At 34.1% G+C, this 27,088-nt stretch overlaps 1 protein-coding gene across 2 annotated transcripts in view; it reads right to left on the bottom strand.

Annotated features, from left to right (window-relative positions):
* Nucleotides 1–27,088, bottom strand: part of ARHGAP15 (Rho GTPase activating protein 15) — an 818,783-nt gene that overhangs the window by 240,818 nt on the left and 550,877 nt on the right. For both annotated transcript variants that reach the window (XM_031963678.1, XM_031963679.1), the window contains exon 11: nucleotides 17,124–17,201. In XM_031963678.1, coding sequence (XP_031819538.1) covers nucleotides 17,124–17,201 — 78 coding nt within the window. The remainder of the gene's footprint in view (nucleotides 1–17,123; nucleotides 17,202–27,088) is intronic.

Below are 27,088 nucleotides of genomic sequence, written 5' to 3'. Positions count from 1 at the left end.
CCCAAGCCTTCTCATCTTTTACAATTTGTGTCCAGGTCTTTCTCTAAATTCTCTAATAGAGACTCTACCCAAAATTTTGTTACCAATCAAAGCCTGTTCAATTTGATTGGTCTTAGTTTTATTTCTTTCCTAATCACATACAATGATTCTATTATCATAGACTTTAACTTTATTTAACAGTCTTAAAGGATGTAAGATGGAACTTAGTTTGAACCATAGCTATATAATAATTTCTTTAAAACATATCCCCAAAGTGGATATCTAACCTTACTGAAAAACTTTCAAAGAGAGGGAACCCATTACTTCCTGAGATAACCCATAATAATTTTGCATACCTCTAATTGTGAGAAATATTTCTTTATAAATAATTGCTTGTTTCAATGTTATTAATTTCTCTTGGTTCTGCCATTCGGGGTTAAATTGAATAGGCAAAATCTCTCCTCCACATGATAGCTTTTCAAATATTTGAAGACAGATATAACTTTTTCCTCTTTTCTAGCCTAAATACCCCCAATTTATTCAATTGAACTTTAGTGATATGACTCTGAAGTCCTTTGGATATTTGTCCAGTTATTACTGTGCCCAGAATAATGGAGATATAACTGGGAATCTTATGGAATGGTTTTAGATCATTGTACTGCTCAGAATAACTGTCTTTCAAATTTAATCATCATTACAATACCACTGTTACTGTATTCAGTGCTCTCTTGGTTCTACTCACTTAACTTTGAATCAGTTGAAATAAATCTTCCCAAGTTTTTCTGAGCTTATCCCCACATCATTTAAAAAAATAGCACAATAGTATTCTATGACAATCATATACTATAATTTATTCAGCCATTCTTCAACTGATGGGCATTACCTAAATTTTAAAACGTTTGCTACTACAAAAAGAGCCAACAGCTTCTTTTTTGGAGTACTGAAAGCAGTTTCATAAATGGTATCTAATTTAACCACACATCAAATTTTTGCCTCTCTGAAATGTCTTGAAGAGGTAGTATAGACTCATACTCATACATACACATATGTGCAATGTATAGGTTTTCATGTTCTCACAATTGCTTGAAAAGCTATTAAATTGGCTAATTTTCTTCATCTAGACAATATGCATTTTATTTTTCCATACTAGAAAGATCAATTTTTACCTATAACTATAGTGTAACATAAATGGAAAAATTGGATTTGGATGTTAGAAGCCCTAAGTTTGTAGCTCTGCTATGTGAAACATATATGATCTTGGAGAAGTTGTTTAACTTCAATGGACCTTAATTTTCTTATTTATAAAGTGTTTATGTGGAGGGGTGATGTATATATATATATATATATATATATATATATGTGTGTGTGTGTGTGTGTGTGTGTGTGTGTGTGTGTGTATGTATATGTATATAAAAATGATATGGTATTATGGTCCTATGATTTCCTTGATATAGCTTTCTGCTATTCAGGAGTTCTATGCAATTGATGAAATGGCATTTGCAAATAAGATCATTGGGAGAACCTTTCACCAACACAAAATATCTTTTTTTCTTGTGGTTGGGATAGAATCTATAATAATGGTGAATATCTTAGGTGACCAAATGTCTTCCTTTAAAAAATGTGATGTCACTGTCTAGAGGATTGTTGAATACATTATCTGCATAGTTGTATTTGTTACATTATTGTATAATCTTAACATATGCTTAAGAATCACTGAATATAACTGAATATTATCTTGTGGGGTCAAATGCTTCAAAATTAATATAATACTAGACGTCTACTGACTCACCTCCTCAGACAGTTTTTGGATCTGTAAAAATATGGTCTAATATAGAAAAATATTCCAATAAAAGTCTGATTATTGCCATTTCATGTTTTTATCAAGGAATATTTCAAAACAATTCATAGACTATCATTAATTAAGATTTCATAGATAGGAGAAAGCAGGTATATGGGCTGGTCCTTCAATACTGTCTGTCTCATTTTCTTCATGTGTAAAATATGGATAATAATAGCATCTATTTCTTGGGGTTGTTGTGATAATCAAATAAAATATAAATACTAGTTGTTATTGTTATTTTTGTTGTTAGTAATAATAATATTAGTGACCACTTTTTGGCACAAGTACTACCTGTAATCAATTTTACCCCTTTAGAATCTTCCTCTCTTTAGGTCATCTACTATGTCATTGATGAACAACTTAGATGAAGATACATCTCTATGTTCAATGGATACATTGTATTCTGCTGAGCTCTACTTTTGTCATAGAGTATTATATGATCTTACTATATGTCTGGAAGACACAATAATAATAATAATAATAAGACTATATTAAAGATTGAGCTATGTATGTCTTTACAATGATGTCCATTTCAGCAAAATTTTCTTCTGTATCCTTTTGGTCAGGCCTAAGCCACTTTTCCCAATTTCACCTTTTCCATATATCATATTGAATACAGAAATGCTAGAGTATGAAGTAATGGTTTCCATACCACCAAATATAGTATACTATAAAATACTAAGATATGTTTCAATTTACGTTGCTTGTTGTCCTCTTCCTGTTTGAATCTCCTGTGTGCATCTGCATATACTCTTGGGATAACTTGGTACAGTATTATCTCATTCCAAATCTCTGTATGCTCATATTATTCTTTGTTACTTTTTGCTATTTTGTGAGACAATGCTATTCACATTCTTTTTTTTTTCCCTTGTCACTCTATCAGTTTCATCTTCTTTTGGGAAAGACATTCAATGTTGAGCTCTTTAATTTGTTGCTGGTGCAGATGAATTCACAAAACTGGATATTAGTTTGTATTTTTGTCTTTTGTTTGAACAGAGAGGGCTAAATCCCTTATGTTGGTGACTAAAATCTGAGTGATCATCTCCCCTCTGTTTATTATATATTAGTCTCCAGAAAGCAGAGAAGTAATTTGTCTCTTGGATTCACACTTTTAAACCTTTTTTTTTTTTACCTCTGTAGAATTTGGAATCCACATAGCATTTAAGAACCTGGGGTTGCTACCATACCCCAAAGAGGCATCAGAGTAGGACTTTTGTGAAGCATCCTTGAAGTATCGAAATAGAAATATAAACCCATATCCAATAGAATTCCATTAGGACAATTTTTCTTCTGCCAATACTGGTTTTGTTAGGATTAAGCATGAATTTTTTAATAAAAAGGACAAAAATACAAGTATATTATATATACTAGATTGTTGAAAATATATAGAGAAGAGATCATTCACTTCTTCCAAACAACTATAGCTAGGTTACCTCTTAAAAGGGTATATTGAACCTCTAAATTCAATACACTAGGTATGTTGGAATCCATAAAATTTCCAATTACTGCTTCAGAATTTATTGTGCACATATGGAAAATAATACTTGTAAAACAGAAAGGGGTTTGTGCCTAGTGCTGTCAATACTGTGAAGGATGGGGTGATTATAAAGCAAATTAACAATACTTTTAAATGTGCATTCACTTATCTTTCCAATTAAATCCTTGTTAAACAACTGCACAGACAGTAATGGCGCTTCTGCAAAGCACTGATCAAGACAGTTTTATTGTAATTTTTACTCTGTAACAATTAATCAAGTAGGCATTTTCTTTATTATTAAATTATTTAGTTAATAAATATTCTCAATTGGCTAACATATTTGTAGTTTACATGATATTTTTGATTTTCCTACAGTGGAATTTACACTGGTATATTCTTGTTTTCTTGCAGAGGGACCATTAGGGAAAGGAATTTATAAATTTCTTTTCTAGGGAAAATTACTATGAACAAGAGAAGTCTTCAAAACTTTAAACCCATTTTAAAGCCCTTATTTTAACCATTCTCTCTCACATGGGATGCAAACATATTGCCTTTAGCAGATAAGGAATATGAGGATTTGGCTAAAAGAGATCTTTTCTTTTTCAGTAAGGATTGAGCTGAGCATTAAAAAAAGTTCATTAATGCTGGGTTACAGATTCTTGAGACATGAGGCTGTATTTTACAATTAGCACAGGCTTTTCTTACCTCTAGTGTTCAAATCTTCTCTCCTCTGCAAATATCCAGGGTGGTATGAACAAAGAAATGAGGGGAAATCATCTAGGAGTTTCTTGGTTTACATGTAAATTTGTATCTAATCTTTGGTTTTGGGTGTTTGAATGTCCCTGATTAGTTTTTTTTTTTTTTTTTTTAACCATAGTTTGGGATTTAAAATGGTTCTTTGGGTGGCCTTCTTCTATCTCCTCTAACATTTTGCCATCTACATGGTTCTGTATACATATATGCTTGAATATACACACATGTATTGATATATATTCACATTTATATAGTCATAACATGCATATACAGTGTACATATGTATAGCATGCATATTCTGAGAAGACATGAGGCAGGGGCATGTACTATCTTGAAATATTTACCATATAGAAGGATCAGATATGCTTTGCTAAATCCTAGAGAGCAAAACTAGATTGAGATGGCAGGTTGCATTGAAGTATATTTCAGTTTCACATATAGAAAAATTTCCTATCAATTAGAGTTATTTTGCAGTCAGATGGTTTGCTTCAGAAAATAATAGGTTTTCTTTCACTAGAGATCTTTAAGCAAAGAGCTAATGACCACTTGAGTACATTACCACTATCAGTAAAAAGTGAGTCCACCTTTTCATGTAATGGGAATCGAATGTAGACTAGTAAAGTCTGAGCAAGTAGTTTTGGAGTTGAAAGTGTTGGTCAAAGAAGACAAAGAGTAGAAGTTCAATTGATGGGTGTAATGGTGCGTGAGCTCTCCTTTTGTAGCACAGAGAAGAAAGTTACATATTTCTTTGACAGGGTTGGAGATGAAGGGAAGAGAGGAAAAACTATATTTTGTGTGATTCGGTTGTTTATGTCTAAGTGAGTATACATAAGGCAGCTAGGAGGCACAATGGATAGAATACTGGGCCTGGGGTCAGGAAGTCTCCTCTTTCTGAGTTCAAATCTAGCCTCAGACTTTGTGGGACCATGGACAAGTTATTTAATTAACCCTGTTTGCCTCAATTTCCTCATCTGTAAACAAGCTAGAGAAAGAAATGGCAGACTACTCCAGTATCTTTGCCAAGATAACCTCAAAAGGGATCACAAAGAGTTAAATATGACTGAAAAATGATTAAACAATATCAGTGTGTAGATACATAGATAGACTCTAGGTGTTGACATGTTTGCTATTATCTGGATACTGTTTTTGTATTTTGTAAGCTTATTTTAAAATTTAGTTTCCTTCTGATACTCTCTGTGAAGTATATTATTGTCACATATATCTTACACAAGGAATTAAACCACCAAAAGACTGGAAGCTTGCCCAGGGTCACCTGGAAACCAATGGCGAAAGTGAAGATAAAAGCCATAAAGGGGCTTCCCTTTAATTCTCTGAAGATACATTATAAAATGGTTTCTTTAGAGAAAAATAAAGATGATCCTTAAATATCACTAGCATTTAATGTTGTATTCTATTCAACCAGTTATTATAAAATGATTTGTTTTATATCTAGTGGGACCTGATTAGGAGAAAAGGGAATAGGTATATAGATCATTGGGTTCAGGGACAGTGGGATATAGAGATGGAGGCTAGGACTGAAGAAGCTAATATGGAAAAGGAAGAGGTATGGAACACAATAGGGGAAGACAGACCTGCATTTCTGAGGATTAATCATCTGTTTAGGATGACATCCTATATATACATACCACAAGCCACCACCATCTATATATACATACCACAATGCCATCTAAGAATATAATACAAGTTAATTTTCCAACGTATTGTGTGTGTGTGTGTGTGTTTACACACACACACACACACACACACACACACACACACACACATAAAATAAGAGATTATTGAGAACTGGGTAATAGCCACGGAAAACTCTGAAAAATGGGTGGGTAATGTCCTGACCCTTGGAAAAGGATTAAGAATCAGATGATGAGAAGTAAGATAAAAGATGATGGGGAGGGAATAACATGGGCAAAGGTATGACTTTCTTTCAAAACATTTTTTAGATTAAAATATCACACATTTTGTTGAATTTAAAAAGAACTTCCCACTTGGATTTTCCTATGGGCTGTAATGTCCAGGCTAGTTCTCTGGTGGGCCTCGGGATCAGCCCGAAGCCTTGGGTTTAGTGGGGGAGTGAAGTGAAGGAGGCAGGAGAGCAGCCACATGGCTGGTCAAAGATGGAGTCTTGACTCTGGAGTGTAGAGCCTGAAGAATTCTCCGTGGCTGAGATTGCTGCAGCCTAGAGAGCCCACTCTCACTGGGACTTCCTTAAATACCCTAGCACGACTATATCATCACACCACACTGGGCATGCACAGTTGTAGAACATCCAATCACTACATTACTCTAAGTATATGCCAACTAGATTGAACACATCATTACATTATATCAAATATGTATTTAGAGAACCACCATCTCACACTGAATAGGTACTTTACTATAAGCACCCTTCTGTCCTAGATTCAAGTACACCCTTTCAGAGTTCTAGCCACTACATCTCCCACTTTCTTTTGTTTTGGAACACAGATGGTCAGGCCCTCCCTAGCTTCTTAGGAAGGGAGATAAGAACCCCAAAAAGGAGGTGATCACAAACTCTGAAGGGAGGTGAAAACACCAAAAGGAAATGGGGACTCAAGCCAGATATTAGCCTGTTTCCTCTGGGCTCAAGAGTACTTGAAACAGGTACACATAACTCCATTAGCATGGGAGGGATTATGCAAGCACACAGTAATATAGCACAGGCTAGTAGTGATGACTCTTCTCACAGCCAGTGTAGGCTCAATGTGGTGTAACAAACTATGAGTTATATATGCAAATAGTGATATAACAAACAATATAAATCAGCATGATATTGTAAAAGATTTCCAGAAGTCCTAGAAGGAGGGTATATAAATAACAATCACATTTACGCTTTCTTCAGTAGCCAAGAGATAGTCCAACACTAATCTATTGTCCATTACTTCATGTGTCAGGGAATCCAATGATTCCTGCAAGTTTTGAAGTCCTGCTATATTCTCATCCTGTGTTAAGAAATCCAATGATTCCTGAAGCTCCTGAGATTCCTGAAGAAAGCTTCAGATTCCTGAAGATTTCAAGCTCTGCAACAATCTTATCATGTCTCAGGGAATCCAGTGATTCCTGAGGGTTTTTGTAATCCCTTTCTCCTATCAGATTGCTTCTTGGCTGATTGGTCATGTCTGAGTACTAAACTTCTAAAGATTCTATGGGTATAACACTGACTGCCATCTTGCCCCAAGTATTTTTTGCTTTGGGCCTGGGGCTAGGCCCACATCCTGTTTCTCTGAATTAATCTACATTCTGATGCCCAATGGAAGCCTCTGTTGCATTTTGGACATGGGGTTTTGGATCTTGTTCTCCCACCCTGTTTTCTCACTCTGTCTCTATGTCAACATTGAGATTTCAAATGCCCTACTTTACCATATTGAAAGCATTGACAAGTTTCTCTGGAAGTCCCTTGCTAAAAGGGACCCTGTCTTCCCATATTCAGATCTTGAAAAGTTTGCATCATAGCCTGGGTATAAAAGGGATTTGTGCCCCCTGTGGCACAGTGACTTATGATCTCATCTAAAGGAGCATCCTTGTGTAGTCCTACTATAATTCTTCTATAAACCTCATTAGCATTTTCCTTAGAAAGTTATCTTATCATAATTTCTGTTGCTACATTTTCACCAATAGTTCGTATGATATCTGTCTGTAGATGTTCCACGAAATCAGCAAAGGGTTCATTTGGACCTTGTGCTATTTTTGTGAAGACTTCTCCTCTATTTTGCCTTCCTGGAAGGATGCCCCATATTTTGATAGCAGCAGCAGCAATTTGTTCATATTCTACTATAGGGTAATTAATATGCACTAAAGTGTCTGCATAAGGACCTACATCTGTTAGTTGGTCAGAGGTGACTGGTATATTAACTCTAGCTTCCCTATTTTGTTGGTCTTATATCCTGCAGAATTCACTGTACTCAGAAAGCCACAACAAGTTTTGTCTAGTTCTAAACATGTCCTTGCTTTGGATTCCTAATCATTAGGGGTTAAAACTTCAAAAGTCAAATTCTCTAATAACATCTTAACATAAGATGATGTAGACCCATAAAGAGTGCAAGCCTTTTTCAGATCTTTGTTAACTTCTAGACTAAAAGGAGTGTATCTTCTTTTTTCTTAACCTGAAGAGTTAAACTTTTCAATCACTTCAATATGTTTGTATTTTCAAATCAGTTGTATCCTGTCCTTACTCTTGGGCTTTAAATAGTGCCTTTTGTAATCAAGCCAAAGAAGTGGGCAGGGCTTCTATATGAGTGATGGTGATGGTGTTACTGCCCTTCCCACTCCTCCTCCTCCCTCCACCCCAGAAGGCAAAATTAATGGAGGAGGGTCAGAAGATGGGAAATACCCTATGGGCACCTACCCCAGTTTAGGTGGAGGTGAAATTTATTTTTGATGATATTTTTTGCTGTTTATTCCATTAATCTCTGAATATATCTCACTTCTTACTCTTCCTCAGCAAATAATACATTTTATAAAAATGAAAAACAAGGAGGAAAAACAAAAGCAAAAAAACATTCAGCAAAGGCTGAACGTTAGCTAATAACAGTACAGGTGATACTCTATTCTGTCAGTTTCCCATTTCTTCAATGAAGCAGGAGAGGTGGATTGGGCTAAACTTGGTCATTCTAACTAGATAGCATTTGATTTCACTATACTCTTTTTGTTTACATTGTTTTAGTCATGTTCATTTTTTCCCGATATTGTTTTATTTAGTATCCATGTGTTCATATAAGTCTTCCAAATATTCTCTGAATTTTCACTGATTTTTTTTAAATCATTGGCTTCACTTTGTGTTCTAATGCTAGGATTTTCAATAGATTGAGAACTGCCACTAGTAAATCAATCTATTTCAGATATTTCAAAGGGTAGTCCCTGCTATTATCCTTCTTTCTATTATATCCCAGATAAATAATTTAGAAAAGGGTTTAAGTGGCACCAGATATCTTATTCCCTTTATGGACCCTGCTGTCAAAATGTCATAAAACTGTCCCTGTCTAGTGATCTTCAGATTTCAGAGAAATAGAAAAGTTCTTTTTCCAAAAGTGATTTGGAGATTTATAAAGTACATTGATAACAAGAATCCCATTTTTCTTCCCAAATTACATACGTAGGAAATGTTTACAAGGAAAATGGCTTCTTTAGGGATTTAGGGGAAAGCTGATTACATATATATGTGACATCACATTTGTAATTATTGGACACAATAACTTCCTTTGTAAAGAAATGTATACCATAAAAATACCATCCTTACAGATTAACAGGGATCTTAAATTGTCATTACCCTCTCTTCCAACACTTTTATGACTCTTCCTAACACTCCCTAAATTCTGGCCTTGGAAGTTAGAAGACACTTCTGTCTATATTAGGTGACCAAATACTATAGATATGGCAAATATGCTTGGGATTTAATAACTCTCCTGCTTAATGTTAGTGAAATTGTATAGGGTATCAAACTCTTTTTTATCCTTGTGTATATAAAACTGTTTCAGATAAGATGGTCTTCTGTCCTGGAAGATCTGACCAGTTAGATCTTCTTGAATCATATTGGGCTGTAACACGTTATGAATTAGCACAAAATATAATTTATGGATCAAACTGAGTCATGTCCTTGCTTTGTTTCTTTTAGGCAATAAAAGGATGTAGTGGATAGAGCATGGGACTTAGAGTCAGGAAGAATTGTTTGAATATTTTCTTGTGAGAAAGTCTATTAACTACTCTGTGTCTCAGTTTCCTCAATTGTAAAATGTAATAACCCCTACATCAAAAGAGTCCTCATAACTCATTATGAGAGTCAAATGAATTACACTTTTAAAATGCTTTGCAAACCTTAAAGTGGCTTATAAATGCTGTTATTATTATTTATAACTAGACTATTTTAAATTTAATAAATTATAACTAAAAAGCCACTTTTTAAGCATGAGGTATGAAATTTATCTTTAAATCTAAATAGGCTAATATTACATGATGTGTTGAGTCTTTTAAGGGAACTTACTTACTATAGAGTGTTCATAGGAAGGTATTTTCACCCAAAGGTAGAATCTGAACAGGGACCTAGCCCTGGCTCTGAAAGTCATAGAATCCAGGTTCAAGTCTTTCCTCTGATGTTTGCTACCAGTATGTCCTTCAGCTAGTGACTTAATCTCTCTATAACTTAGTTTTCTCATTTTAAAAATGAGACAGCCAAACAATGTCTTCAGAGATATCTTCCATTTTTAAATCTCAGTTCCTAAGACATTATTATCAAGTTTCTTCAGTGTATTTGATTATATTGTATGAATAACTCTCCTCTCCACAGGAAACACTTTTTTTTCTAACATTGCCAACATCATGAAAGTAGACAAATTTCTGATCATTATTAATAACATTTTTAGTAAGATTCCTTTCCCTTTCAAAGTTGCTTACAAAGAGTCTATGCAATTTGAAAATTCTTTCAATTTTGAGAAATACTGCCAGTGGTATTGGTTATATTACTAACCTGCTCCAACTTCCAATTTTGAAGTTGTGTGTAGATTTTTTTTTTTTGTAATATTGCCCTTAGCCAAGTGACAGAGTTAATGCCAGCTTGTGAACTTTGACATATGCAGAAGAATAAATTGTATTCATTCATATTGATAACCCTTTCTTTAGCAACTAGATCTATTATTACAATCTTCTGATTAGTTAACTTATATTCCTTTGCTATTTAATCTGTTCCCTTGTTCTTTATGTTTAACTTTTGATGTGCATGCAGGATGGAGAAGAAATTAATGTTGGTCAAGAGAATTAAAATCCTTAAAGAAAAATGTCTTTATGTCAAATCAGTTTCCTGAACTTAAGAAATATCTTAAGTTTTGTATATATCAAATACATTATGGTAATTTTCAATTTTTGGAGAAAGCTCTTTTTCTTAAGACTATATTAAAAACTCTGAAATAGTCTCTTTTGCATTGGGTAATCTGCACATTCCCATCAGCTTCTTGGTTGAAATTTAAGTTCTCCCTTTAGGGATTGCTAAGGTAATTCCCTAACATAAGGTCAATATCTTTACCAGCTGCACAAACACCAGGTATTCTGGAAAAGGGGATTATGGTCATTCTGGAGGCTAAAGAGAAGGGGAAAGGTTCATTTAGCTCATTTAGTAAAATGTGCTAGTAATTGCTGTTTCAGGGATGCAGAAAAAAAAGAAGTAAAATGAAGGTCAGCTTGTCATAAATTCTATAACTAATTAAAATGGGGAAGGACTATAAACACTGTTCAATGTTACCATATTTTCCACTTTAGCTCTATGCATTTTTGGGAATCACATGTAATTTGCATTAATTTAAAAAAATCAAAATGAGAGATTAACCAAGTTGAAAGATGAAGAGAGAAATCTTCAACCTCTCTTACCACTCCTCAGTATTCATACCCTCTAACTATATGTTTCTGTAAGTTTTCTTCTTCCACTATGATCTCTCTAATCATATACATAGAAATTATATATATATATATGTATATATATACACACACACACTTTGAAGCTTAGGGCTCTTTCAATGCTACTTCTAGGCACTGTGACTTTAAGGGGCTTAAATGAGCTAAACATAAGCTATTACAACTGTAGTTCAAACATATATGCAAAACATACATGCAAAAAACAGAAGAGCCATTACTGCTTTGACTTCTATGGGCAGCATCTTTCAGTAGTGAGAAGGCATTTTTTAAAAGTTCTGAAAACAAAGTAAGTGTTGTCAGCAACAGGCCCTGGAACTCCTGACTCACTGATTCAATGGAGCTGAAAAATGAGGGCTAGGAAAGTTTCCAAAGCCCTGAAAGATGTTATATAGTCTGGCTCTTTTATGATTAAGTGATCTTTTCAGCTTTTAATGGGAAAAATAAATCATTGTTAAAAGATAATCTTGTCATGAGGAAGTCAAAAAGGTGTAATATCAATGGTTGGCCTTACCAAAAATAAATAAATAAATAAATAAATAAGCACCCCAAGGAATAGGATAAAGCAAATAACATGGTTTGTTTTGTTGTTGTTGCTGTTGGTGGCCAGAGCAAGTCAGCTTAAGGAGATACCTTGCTTTAAAAAATAATAAGAGGGCAAAATAAATTCACTTAATAGAAAAATGAATGAACTTGATACGGGGGTTGTTTTATAAAAACAGCATTCTAGGTTCGAAAATCCTTCTCCAGATCTTTCCCTGCTTCATCCAATAGCTTATTTCATGATGAAACTGCCAATTGTTCACATCCTTTCTTGGTTTTCCCTTTTATTCAATTTCTGATGCTGTAGATAATAATAGCACAGAGACAGCTACTAAAGTTAATGTTTTGCTTTGCTCTAAGGTCCAATCTATAGAAATACAGTTTAGGTACAGATGATAACACAAAATAGAACCGCAGATAGTTGATTTGCACGGATGAGTGCAAATTCTCAGTGTGATCAAAACAAGTGATATCATCTATTTAAACCAATAGTTTTTTTTTTTTTTTACTTCTATTCCACTGGGAATTGGATGAACAAAGATATCTAAACTATGCAATAATAGAAAGAATAACATTTTCTTCTTTTGTTTAAACATACACATATATACACAATTAATTCTTTCCATAGGTAGATAGAGGATGGGAGATATATACTTTCCCCCCCTGGTGTTTAAGTGTATCACAAAGTCTTCCCTTATACTCTAATTACATGAAGAAAATTGCCCAAATTTCTAATAAGATTTATTCCTCACCTGTTCTAAGAATATGCAGATAAGTGGAGGAATCTGTTTTGTTGTAAGCCACTAAACATACTCTGAAGGGAAATAGAATTGTGGAAAGAATTTTGACTTTGGAGTCAAAGGCTGGGGTTCAGATTCCAGATTTATTATTTAAAACTGTATGACCTTGAGCAAATCATTTAACTTTTCTAGATCTCAGTTTCTTAACCTGTAAAATGAAGGATTTAAACTAGCTGATTTCTGAGGTTCCTTCTGCTTCTAATTCTATAATCTTTCCACTCATATTCTTTCAGGTCCTGTCCACTTACAGTTTGGGCCTTTATATGTGATAGGAAGGATATGGATTGATACTAGATTTGTCATTTCATCAATATATTGATGAAAAAACTCTCAGGTGAGGAAACTTCCTCTATCAATGTAAATACATTCTCTTTCCCCAGCCAGTTTATTGTATTAACTGACTACTAGAATACTATTTGATTTATACAGGTCACACAGTATGTATATTTTGAAGGTGAATATTGAATCTACAATCTTCCAAGGTTAAAGATTAGTATTAGAACAATAGCCACTACCCTTGCTACCTTTTTTTCTCCCCAGAAAGTCTACAAGAAATGTTTGTTCTTTTTCTTAAGGGCAAACAAGTAAACAAGTCATTTATTTTTTTCTTTATATTGATACTCAAGTGGTTTGCCTCTTCCTTCTCCAGTTCATTTTACAGATGAGGAAACTGAGGCAAACAAATTTGTTCAGAATAACATAGCTAGTAAATGCCCAAGACCAAATCTGAATTTTGGAAGATTCCAGGTCCTGCATTCTATCTCTTGCTCCATTTTCCTGCCATGCTACCAAGGCAATATTATTTACCATCACCAAAAGCAGAATTCAATCAGTCCATTAGTGATAAAAGGGTAGGTGGAATATGTAAGACATATATTAAATGCAGATTTTCTCATATTGCAAGCAATAAATATTGTTGTCACTGGGATGGATTTTTTACATTTGTACACTGTACATTTAACTTACATAATAGGAAAAATCCCATTTGATTGAAATATAGATCTGGATGCATTAATCAAAATATCCAATTCCCAAATGATGTTTTTAGATTTTTGAGAACAATGAAACAAGTTAAAATGTGGACTTGTGGGTATATTTAAAATTACTAAGGGGTTAGAACAGTGAAGAAGATGAAAGAAAATTATGAGTCAAAATAGAGTGAATCATATTCATCTTAACATATAACCAAATTCCAATTATCCTGATTAATGGTTGAGGTAGAAAATAAGTTTTAATGTTAAAATAAAATATAATCATTCAAATTTCATTTGTGAATAATTATATTAATAATTAACACTATTAATTGATATAGTATTTTATACTTTTCAAAGTACTTTCACATGGTTTGTTATTTCATCTCCTTAGGACCCTCTCAGTCCCAACATACCTACCCACACACCCATACATGCATGCATGCACACACACAACCATATGCTTAGACAATGCAACATTTTCTGAGCCCAGCCTTGATTGCCCTCTTGGTTTGGTTCTGCTGTCAGTATACTAGGACCCAGATGGGTGACATAAGGGAGAAGGTTACAGGTCTCCTGTAAGTGATTCATTAAAAAGATTATCTGATCACTGATAATTGAGAATTGGTTATGTATGCTCTCCTTTGACCGTCTAATCCAGAGTCATTTTTATAAAAACTTGGACATAGTTGAGAGTGTCAAAAGTCTTAATATAGCATTATTTGTATTCTGTGTGTTCTGTTCTGACAGTTCTATAAACCAGATAGTTTACTGACAATTTTGTGCTACCAGATACCAACTAAGGCTTTCTGTCCAGCTTTACATTGTCAAATCTCATGAAAACATGAGGAATTACAAAGCCTTAGAGGATGGTGAAATTTAGATTACAAAAGACGAGATGGACAGATTTCATATTTTCATTGCAGATGATTTTTTTTTTTTTGCCTTTTCAGACTGTTAAGCATATTTTTTAAGGCAGGAAATGCAACTAGTGTTTGTTTCTGGTGCTGCTTCTGTTTTCAGATTTCTTTTCTGTAGGAAAAATGTGTTGCCCAGCTGTCTAGAATCCCAATCAGGATATACTTCCAGCACAAAATATATTGCAGGAATGATTTTAGCTAATTGAAAAAGGAACAAAAATGAAGCTGGGCCCAGTTCATATATTTTTTCCCCCTGAGAATTCTCTTACTCAAATTGAGTCAATATGAACAAAGTTGGTGATGGCCATAGAATTTAAACTTATTAGGGGATTTTAGAAATCATTTATATTGAAATGTTAATTATTTTTTTAAATCTACACAAACAATAAATAGCAATCCTGATTCAAAGGCAGTTCTTCTAAATGAAGACCTAGTTCTTTTAAATTGCAACACACACTCTCTCTCTTTAACAACTTGTTAAAGACAAAAGATATAAATGTAAAGGAATACTATACTAGTATGCTGGAAGAAATGATGAAAGAGATGGTTTCAGGGAATTCTGGGAACATTTGAATGAACTGGCACAGAGCAAAAGTAAGCAGAATCAGGAGAACCATATAAACAATAACATCATTGTAGAGGCAAACAGCTTTGAAAGCCTTAAGAGCTCTGATTCTTTGACCAACTCTAACTACAGATTTCTACTCACCTCCTGAAAGAGAGATGAGAGACTTAGGGTACAGGTGTGTGTGTGTGTGTGTGTGTGTGTGTGTGTGTGTGTTCGTGTGTTCAATATGGGAATTTTGATATTTTGGTACTTTGATAGACTATTCATATTTGTTACAAAGACCCATTTCCCACTGTCCATGAGGAGAGGAGGGGAAAAAACACAGATTTTTGTTAATTGAAGGCTTATAAAGGTTAATATATACTCAGGAGTACTGATATTAGAAATGATACTAACTTTTAAAGCCTGCGAAATTCTAAGAAGCATATTTTAAAGAGTAGATCTAAGAAAAGGAAATACCATGGAAGAACTATAGAGTCAAGTAAAAGTCTCCTAAGCAACAATTTTTTCTTCCACTTCTTTCCAGCACTTCCATCCCCAAACCCTACCTCCTGAAATTTCCTCCCACCAAAATTCAAGGGCTCATGAATGGGGGAGGGATCTCTACCTGCATGTGCACTCACCCCAAGCAAATACTGAAAAGATATTAGTTGTCTTTGATTTTTAGATTGAGACTTATTAGATTAACCTTTGTCCACTGGAAAGACATGCCAGACAGTACTGGATACTCCTTCTAACACTAGATTTAATAGAATACACCAGAATAATCCAATAAATTATCAGTAAATATATTCAGTGGCTAAGAAACTACTTTTGGTAACAACAACACAAAAAGGTAAGCCAAGAACAAATGACATACACATAACATATTTAGAGGTGAAACAGCAGTTCTCCCAGAACTAAATTGCTTTACAGTTTCTTTAAGATTCCAACATTTCTCAACTCAAGAATAGATCTTATCCATTATATGTCCAGTGATAATGATCTCTCATTTATATATCCTGCCTGTTTTTCTCAGTCCTGCAGTAAGACTCTCTATGATGTTTACAATAATTATCCAGCTGAAATGTTATCTTCTTCCATTAATTCTCTTCCTCAAGTATTGCTATAATCATCAAATGTGGTCAGTATCTAAAAGACCATTATTCTGTTTTGCTCCATCAAGGCTTTAGTTCTAACTTGCTGAAAATCCTTGGAAAGGAGAGTGGGAAGAAAAAAAAAGAGGTCTAGAATCTCTGACCTATGTTTATTGTGAATTTCAATTAGATTTATGTTTGGATTATATTCTGGATCTGGAAGCAATATATTTGAGAGTTTTGTGCTCAGCATATTTTTAGGTACATTTATGCTTCCTTACTACTACCAATAGACAATCATAGAAAGTTATCAACTCTTTGACTTCTGATAAGTAGAACTATGGTTTAAAAAGATAGAACTACACAACAGAGAATCCCATACATTTGAGAAAAATGAAAAGAAATGTAATTTTAAGATATTTGTTTGTTATATTTCTTCTGCTTTAAAAATATGATCCTCCATATTTTTATTTCTCCTGCTCTTGGGATTGTTGTATTCTGTTCATTATCCATGTTTTCTTTTTTTCTTTTTGGTCACCACCAGTTGATCTGTACTCTTATTTACCTTCCATTTTTAGATCTCTACTACTCTGCCTCACCATTATTCTTTCCCTCTCTGGTTAATAATTCTTTTTACTTCTTCAACTTTTTTCTTTCTTTCCCTTCAACTCATCAACCTATATCTACTGCATATAACAGAGTCTGAAATATAGTTAGTGATGGAAGAGCACTAAAAAAAATGACTGAGGGGAAGGAATCACTTACCTTGATTGACAATAAATCGTAGCTTCTGTATTGTTGCCAGATTGCCACTAACTCGATATATTCCATCAACATCCAGACCTGGAAACAGAGGTGCATATTTCATATGGGTTCATGTAAGCACTTGCTATAAGAAGTGAGTGACAGGAAAACAACAATGAAAAAATATATCTTAATGAATGTGAGGAGGAATCGTACAATGAATCTCTATCAAATATCTCCTCTCTTTCAGAGGAAAAGTAATAAATTCTGAGATTTTAGCTCTGACTGCAATAATAGCAAAATAGAAATATGTGTAAAACTCAAATAAGATAATCCTAATTTTATCTTTTTTACCCAGAATTGTTTTTGGCTTTTCATCATTAATTGATATGAATGTTTAATAAATACTCAGGATAGTAGTAGACAGTATGGAGTTAGAGTGAACATGCTAACCACAACTCTTCCTTAGAAGAAACCTAGAATTCAGTCAGGGATTTACAATCAAAACAGGGCTGCCAGGCATATGCGTGTTACGCCCTCTTGTGGAAAGCCAAAATAACCCAAGGGTTAGTTCTATTACAAAGATAGCAAGAGCAGATGATGGTCTAGATATTTGAAGACACAAATTAGAAATTCTATTCCAGATATTTAACGTGATGATCTAGGATATTAAAAACATTTAGTACTCCTGTGTACTTTCCTCTCCTCCCCCCCCAAAAAAAACTCATGAAGAAGGTGGATATTAATTTTAGATGACTTGAGAATTGATCTCTGATAATTAAAAAACAGGTGAATTTCACATGGCAGTATACTTTAAAAATCAGATTTTTCATACCTATTATCCCCAAGCTAATATATCTATTACTAAGCAATCAAAGAGACTGAGGAACAAGGAAGGAAAGCCATATTCAAACACTAACATCCCTTATAACATATGTAACACAAATAACAGAGTTCAGATTTCACAGGAATAATCTCTTAGTGGTGCTTGTTTTTCCTAGCTACAAGCAATTCAGAATTCAGTTGACAAAGCCTTTCTTTGCCATGAAATATTATCTAGTATGGCATAAATATCTCCATATTCCTGCAAGTTTATTATTTGGCACATTTCATTGATTTATAAATTATTACTTGCAAATTATTTTGGTGTCACGCTATGACATAAGTAGCTAAAATACCTCATAGAATTTTTAAAACATGGATTCCCACTTCTGGTATATGTTGTAGCTAAAAATCCATTTGGGGTATTATTAAAATAAAATTATTAAAATATTAAAAGCTATCATTGAAGTCAGCTAGGTGATGCACTGGAAAGAACACCAGGCCTGGAATCAGAAAGACCTGAATTCAAATTGGGCTTCTATCTTTGTGCAATCCTGGAGAAATAATTTAACCTTATTTGCCTCAGTTTCCTCTTTTGTAAAATGAAGTGGAGAAAGAATTTGCAAATTATTCCAGTATCCTTGCCAAGAAAACACTAAATATTGTCCCAAAGAATGTCTGAGAAATAACTGAGCAACAACAAATTAGTGAAATCACATGGTAGAGTTTGTATGTGGTACTAATATGCAGGCTTTTTATATATTATTATATGATAGTCCCTGTATCTTCCTAAGAATGTTAACTCTGTGAAGATATTGATGAGGCTATGTTCCTGCAAGGAAATGAAAGGAATATATAATTTACTCAAACTTGGTGAATAGAAGCATAATATCCATTACTGATAGGTAGAATAATATAGTAAGTTGCTGCCAATATAAACACTATTGTCTATAGATGTACAAACATGATTCTATCAAAGAATTTGCTAGTAATTATTGCAGATGAAAGTTGAAATTTGCTCTTCATTTCATCATATTTGCCCTAACACCTTGGCTCATTAATTTATATTGTGACTCTAAAACAATATGACATGACAGTTTTCTTATGTGGTCCAAAAATTGAGTCAGAAAACATGGGATATAAAGAATTCCATGTATGTTTGAATATAGATTGCATTAATTGTTTATCTACTTTTAATTCTAGCAAACAAGAATTTATAAGGTCCTATGTAAAGAAATGTATTGGGTATTAGGGTTATGAAGACAAAAGTGAAGAGTCTATTATTCAGAGAATTTATATTCTAGATAGAGGAAGTTGCATATTGTTGTTGTTGATTCTTCTTTTCCAAAGACTCCCAGTGACATTATGTATGATGTCTTGACTTGTATATTGTGGCTATTACAATTATATCAACTGTAGAACCATTACATCACCATACTAAGTACTAAGTCAATTCCACTGAGTTAACACCTTGTTTCAAGTATACTTTTTTCAAATATACTACTCCAAAGTTCTGCCTTCTACAGTATATGAACTGAATTTAAGTGAGACAGAATTGCACAAAGTTGTCAGCCTCATTCTTTCTTCCAGACTCATCATAATCTAATGGCAAGACACAAGTCAAGACAACTGATGATGGCCCAGGATGCAATCGATGTCCTTGGTCTTTGATGTTTGATCAACTCTAAGTACTGCACAGAGCCTGCTTCAGCCATCTTTGTGGCTATTGGAACAAATTGTTTCTAGGGGAACGAATCTTCATATATTTGGGGACATATCCTCCTAATTCACCAACAAGTTTGAGGTCTGTCAGTTACTTTTTATCTCTTTTGGCCTGTGGGGTGAGATGTGCATGCTTCAACTTCTTGGAGCCATAGATAAGAGTTGGATGAAAGAATACCAAAGATGGATAAGCAGAAAGGTTCAGAAGCCCTCCCTTACAAGGTGCTATTCCTTCCTGTACAATCCCCACATCTCAGACTCAATATGTACACCCAAAATAAATACAAAATATAAATGATGTAAATATAGTTAAAAGGAAAACACCAATTATTAGAGGAAGTGGAGGGATCAAGGAAGAACTAACTCTATGTGGGTTAAACTTGAATTGGGCAAGGGATACCAAGAGGTAGAGAACAATACAACATATTAGCTAATGACCGTAGCAGAGAACAGTTACAAAATTTATTATTATCCTGATTTTCAGTGTAAATGAATATGATTTTTTTTAGTAAATATGTTAAATTTCATTTCAAGCACTGAATATCTATCATGTTCAAGATAATTTGACAATTTAGGGTTAAGAGTTAAGGCAAGAAAAAACAAAGGTCTAAAGAAAAATAGTCATGTGAGTGTCAAAAAGGATTAATGTAAGCAAGAATGAGGAAGTGGAATAAAGAGGTCTTCATGACTGTTTGGAAATGGAGTAGGAAGAGAGGGAAAGTGAAGAGTAGAGTATAATTCTAACATTGCAAACTCAGAGAACTGAAAATATGATAGCCATGAGAGACAGCCAGTATGGAAATTGGGAGGAAGGGTGAGTTTAAGGATAGAAATAATGAATTCTGTTTTGTTGAATATGAGAAACCTGTAGGATATCCAAGTAGAGATTTCCAATAGGCTGTTGGTATATATGGGATTAATATTCAGCAAAAATATAATGACTACATAGGGAGATTTGGGGACCACCTGTCATGGAAACTGATGAGACATCTGAAAAAGAATGTAAAAAAGAGGAGATCCCAGGAAAGAGCCTTATGACACATTTACACTTAAGTAACATGGATGATTGTCCAACAACAACAACAAAAATTGAATAGAAGTAGATAGGTAGGAGTAGAAACAGAAAAAAACAGTCATAAACAAATTAAAAAAGAGAAAGATTAGCCTTCAGGATAGGATGGTCAATAGTGCCCAAAGCTACGGAAAGATAAGTAATGATAAGAGAAGGGAAAAGTCATTGGATTTAGCAATTAAGATATTGTTGCTAACATTATTTCAGTTCAATGATGGGTTAAGAATATGTTTCAATGAGTGCAAAAGTGAGTGGATAGATTGAGAAAATGGAAGCTATGAGTATAAATGGCTATTATATTGTGAAAAAGAAAGAGATGTGAAGAATTTAAGGGATTACAATGAAGTTTTTTTTTTTTTTTTTTTTTTTTTTTTTTTTACAATTTTTTTACTTTTTTTTGTTTTTTGTTTTTAAAGATTGAGGGCATGTAGGTATGCTGACAAAAGTCAGTAGATAAAGAGGGATTGGAAATTAGACACAGAGAGAATGAGTCATAGAGTCAGGAGAGACAAAAAAAGAAGAGATAATTAAAATGGCAAATTCTCAGAGGAGATATGGATGTTGCAACACGGACATAGTTAGAAAGGTAAGGGGCCACTTCATAAGCATTAGAATAAAGAAAAAAAGAATATAGTAGGATGATATTGATAGAATTCAAAATAATATTTGGCTTTTAGATTTGAAGTAAAAGTAGAAAGATAATTATTTTCTATATGTTTATCTCTTTTGCAGGAAGTAGTATATTATTTTAAGGCACGAACACATACTAGGTGTACACATAGATACACAGTCACATCTATATTCATAACCTAGTTTTTCTTTACTAAATACAAACATATTTTGCAATTATAATCTTACTCCAGCTTTTTTTTTTTTCCAGTTCTTTTATACACTGTTCCCACACACAATGTTCCAACCAAACCACTTCACTTGCTGTTCTTCACATATATTTTATGTTTCTGTACCCAAGCTGTTTCCCATGTGTGGGATAAACTCCTTCCTCACCTTAATTTTTTACCCATAACACCTTTCAACATTTAGATCAAATACCATTTTCTTCAAAAGGCTTTTCTTGATTTTCATCATTTCTAGTGATCCTTCTCCCTAATTGCTTTATATTTTTTGCATGCATTCTGTATTTACTTATTTGGAATATTTTATATATCCATATATTGCCTCTCCTTTCTCCTATCTGTGGTAGAATATAAACTTTGTAAGGATAGACATTGTATCTCACTTTGGGATTTTAAATATTCCCAGCACAAAGCATGGTACCTGGCACATGAGTGCTTAAAAAATGATTGTTGATTGATGGATGCATTTGCTTTTTGCAATCATTGACTGATTAGTAAGAATAATGTATTTGAAGACTGAGAATCAGAGTCTGACTCAGAGTAGAGATGAGTGAATTACAAATAAATTTTTCTTTCAAAATTTATTTTAGTATTGCCCTAACCTAGTAGGAAGTAGAATAAATGTTTACAACATATCTCTAATGTCAGCACTGCAGTGGTGGGGAGAATGGAAAGCTACAGAAGCCATTTTTGAGCTGAATTTTGGGGAAATCCATGTTCCTTTGGAATTGGTTCAGTTTTTAGAATAAATGTTCCCATGGTAAATCTATTCAACTGGACCGGGATTTGGGTGTGTAGGACAGAAGCACCATATGATTAACAGACATCCAAATGACCTCCATATGTCCAAGTATTTGGCCAATTGACTATATTAGGTCCTTGCCCTGTGGGAGTTCCAAATGAATCCAATCAAATAAACATTTATTGAGTACCGACTAAATGCAAAATACTATACTAAACACTGGAGCTGTAATAACAAAAATGAAATCATTTCTATCTTTAAGAAACTTAAATTCTCCTGCATGGTGTTCTCTTCTTTTTCTCAAATATGATGGCTCTCTGGGAGCACGTTTCTTGGGGAGGTTTTCTGGAGGCAGCCTTAGTTTCCGTTCAAATCAATAATCACCTCAAATATTGCCAGGGATTAAAATCCAATCTTTTATTGTCTCTTCCAAAATAGCCTGGTTAGTTTTCTTAGAGGCCTATCTCCCTCCTGGGTTCCAAGAGCTCTTGCAGCTTGTCTTTTTGCTCTTCCAGCTTCTGCCTCTAGCTCAATTCCAACTCCTGGCTTCTCAATCTCCAACTGACCTCTCACTCTGTCAATCTTCCGAACTGACTGACTCCACGGACTCAGCTCCTTTTTATGCTCTTTTAGAGGTGTAAACTCAAAGGTTGACTTCTCTGAGAGTGGGATTATGGGAGGTGTGAATCTCATTCTTGTGAATCTCATACTGAATTCTGACTTGTGAATCTCCCAAACTTGTTAACTAATGTGTGTGAGCTAATGTGTGAACTCTCAAAGGTGCAAACCCAAGCACACAAGCATTGCTTCCATCAATTCCAGTGAGTCAACACCTTGTTTCAATTTCTGGCCCATAACAGTAGGGCATAAGAAATAGAGATAAATAGATTAATTTAAGGAGATAAAAGAAACACTAATGCCTTGAAGAGGAAAATTAGAAAGGTTTCACAAAGAGCATCATAAAGGTACCTTGTCATTTTGCAGAGGGCTTCACAGTAAATGCCAGGATGAAGAGTTTGTACTTCATCTCTGAGGAAATGGGGAGGCACTAAAGAATTTTAAAGAGAATAACATAATCTGATGTCTTAGATTTTAAAAAAAAGAAGAATGACTCAGGACTTTCATTCTTTTATATCACTGTATAAAAATGTGAGAGGATTCTACTTTGTGAAATTAGAAAATTTATATTTCCCTATCAAAATTATCTCACATATTATCGCTTCTATTCATGTATTTTTAAAATTATCCTTTTTTTTTAAAACCAATTTGGTCACATATGTAACATTTTCTGGGGTAACTAGATGATGCAGTGGATAAAATATCAGTCCTGAAGTCAGGAGGTAGATTCCAAATTGACACTTGATACTTACTAGCTGTGATCCTGGGCAAGTTACTTAATCTCAATAGCCTTGCCAAAAACAAAACAAAACAAAACAAAAAAATCAAACCAAAAACAACGACAAAAAATCCTTATGTTTTTTATTTCTTCCTCGAGTTTTCCTTCTACTTTATTATATCAGGGATCTTCAAAAATGTAAAGCAGAAAATACTGTAATATTTTAGGAAGACCCTTTTTGGCTATAAAAGGTATATCAGAAGAACATTCATATAAAAGTAATTAAAAAAAAGGGTCAGTAATCAAGAGTGATTGGCACCATACCATAAGTTGGATAGACACCATATGATCAACTGGATATTACTATACTGTTGAAGCAATGTAACCTTATCCTAAATTAATAATCCAACTTTCTCTTTGAATAAAAGGGGGAGATGGAGACATTGTGGGTAATTCTGAACTGTGCAGCTCTTGTGGTTGTAACACACAATCACACTAAGAAATATTGCTGAGTGGTTTCAGATCAAAACCAGAAAGTAAGGAGTAAAGCAAAGACACATTCAATTCAGTTTATGTATCTAAATTGACAAAATTCCCAAACCTTTTGGATTCAAGAATCAGCACTACTTATCTTGTGTCTGATAACAGTCTTTGACATTAGTATCTCTAGTACTAAAATGTCTTGGGTTCTCTTGATGTCATACTCTTTAAATTATCAAAATCAGGTGAAGATGACAAACCACATATTAAAATAGAGAGCATTACAACTCACAAAATGATCTGGAAAATATCAGTGAATTGCAACTGTTATAAATTTATATAGGTCCAGTCTTGAGGTTTGATTAACATTCTCTTGGATGGCATACAACATGGCCAATCCCAAAATGCTGAGAATATTACACCAATTACAGTGTTCACGTGCCATCCACTTTCGGCTCCAAGAACTTTGAAAGTCAAGCCAAACCAAACCAATGTAAATTGGTGGATTTGGACATCCTTTTCATGACCACATTATCCTAGCTGGATTTGAGACTACTTATTTTGGAAATATAATTAGACCAAGTATTATTTTAAAATGAGCAATGTCTTCAAGGCTCCATACTGTGCTTCTGTGAAGTTTGGAGAAAATCACTTTGAGAGGCACCTCTTTCAAGAAAACAACATGATTGGAAATGCTATCAGAGTTTCTGTTGGGTAGGCTAAAAATATTTTGGAACATGATGAAACTCAGGCATTTTAAGTTTCCTGTTTGATGAGAGAGAGTGGAGAGAAAAAGAAAAAAGATAGAGAGAGAGAAAATGAGACAGAGAAAGAGGGAGATACAGAGAGACAGAGACAAAGAGACAGAGACAGTCAGAAATAGAGAGACATAGAGACATAGAGTGGGGGGGGAGAGAGAGAGACAGAGAGAGACAGAGAAAGAGGACAACTACTACATGCACTATAATGGAGTTTGTTTTTCTTCAGAAGCTACTCATATTGTGTTTCAAAATAGTCTTTATCACTGACAGAAATCACTGGGTTTTGTTCTTATGGATTTAAAAAATTAATATTTGTACTCCCTTTCTTCTGAAGGCTAGAATAGGATGGACATACAATTAGGAATTATTAGACCAAATGGTGGTCTAAGCTCAGTGGAAAGAATGCAGCTGTCATGAATAATTCCCACCATAAATCTTAGAAACTTTCCAAAAAGAAATCTTAGAGACAAGGACTGTATCCAGAGTTGACTAGTTTATTTGCCAAAATAGTTTTTTTTTTTTAAAAGACAATGCAGATGAGCTTGTTAAAAATAGTCCCAAATCGTGTATTAGGTAGCATTCATTGGTTACATTGAAAATAGGTCAACCTTCAAAGATATGGATCGGGGTCTGGTTGAGAAACACCCAGAAAGGCCCTATTTGTTGCTGTGACATGAAAGAAAATTTACCAGAATCTCTTGAGTCTGCAAATATGGGCTGGGAATTTTGCAACGAGTCTCTCTCCTGAGATTTATGGTGATTCCTAATTCCTCAGAGGACTGCTACCGCAACTGCCATTCTCCCAATTCTTTGGCCTTTTGGCTTTTACCCCTGGCTAGAACTAGTGAGGACAGGAACACCCACAGACTAGTCCCAAAGAAGCTGTTGCAACATTTTTTTCATAGTCTTTCACAAAGTCCCATTCCAGTTCAGAGCTAAATATGAAGTGAATGGTATTCGGTATTCAGACCTATTCCCCACTCCAAATTGACATTACTGTTTCCAAGCTATCATTGCCAACTTATCTGTTCACACACTTTAAATCTTAAGGCTTGGAGTGTAGGATATCATTAAAAAAACAGTTTCTAATTTGATTTCTCTCCCCATTTTCTTGGTATTTGTGCTGTTTCTGTATGCCTGTTCTATTTTAGTTATTGCACGTCTGATAATTTCCTATGAGATGGCTATTCTTCAAGAATAATCACTATGGGAAATGGGTGTGGCTCAGAGCCACATGGATTGTTTGTAAGAATAATTATTTTACTGTATGTGACAATGCAATAGAATCCGAACTGAGACAGACTTTTCTTATTGTGTTTTTGTTGTTTCCTTTTTCCTAAAAAAACTGCACAATCTATGTAGCCCTAGAAAACTTCTGGTATAGAAATGACCCTTGTTGCTATAAATTATAATAATAGAGAGAATTCCTGGGGGCATCTATTAGTTAGAAGAATTGCCCAAAGCCATACATCCAGAGTATGCCAGAGAAAAGAATTGAACCCAGTTCTTTCTGATACCAATTTTTTACAGACGAGGGAGAAAGTCTTTGAAAGTTGGAGTGGTCAAAAAGTTCATCACTGTGGTTAACTTAATGATGAATAGTCCTTTCTGACTTTAGGTTGGTAAAGTCTATATTCAGAATCTTTAGTTCGTAGGATTTTTAAAACTTTTGCTTTATTAGCATAGTTTCTAATAACTCAGTTCTCATCTGTAAGATTGTGTGGGGGGATGGTAGAGGGAAGTTACTATAGATGATCTCTGAGGTTTCTTGTAGCTCAAGATACATGATTTTAGGATCATTAATTCATAATGATATCAGAGCAGAAATTAAATGGAAGGATTTTGATTATGGATGAGATAAATATAAAAGGAAGTGAGAGAGCTATCTAGACTAGGAACAATCAGAGATATGTTGACAATGATTTGGCCTCATTACTTATTGCTGGTAGAATTACTGTGTTGAACAAAACAATCTACTTTGTAGACAAATACTATATAAAACTGTCATTGTAGAAAAGGGACACAAGTATGAAAGGGGGAAAAATGGTAATCTGATGGGTCTACCAATACCAGGGATGTATTCTTCATGTTCCTATGAATTGATTATGTCACCAGCATTATCAAGTATTATTGTCAATTATGGGCAAATTGGTGTACCCATATATGTCTCTTTCTGGGAAAAAAATAAACAAACAAA

This window comes from Sarcophilus harrisii, chromosome 3 (genome assembly GCF_902635505.1).
Source record: "Sarcophilus harrisii chromosome 3, mSarHar1.11, whole genome shotgun sequence".
Taxonomy (NCBI): domain Eukaryota; kingdom Metazoa; phylum Chordata; class Mammalia; order Dasyuromorphia; family Dasyuridae; genus Sarcophilus; species Sarcophilus harrisii.
The sequence above is the reverse complement of the archived record's forward strand: the minus strand, read 5'-3'. Positions and strand labels throughout refer to the sequence as shown.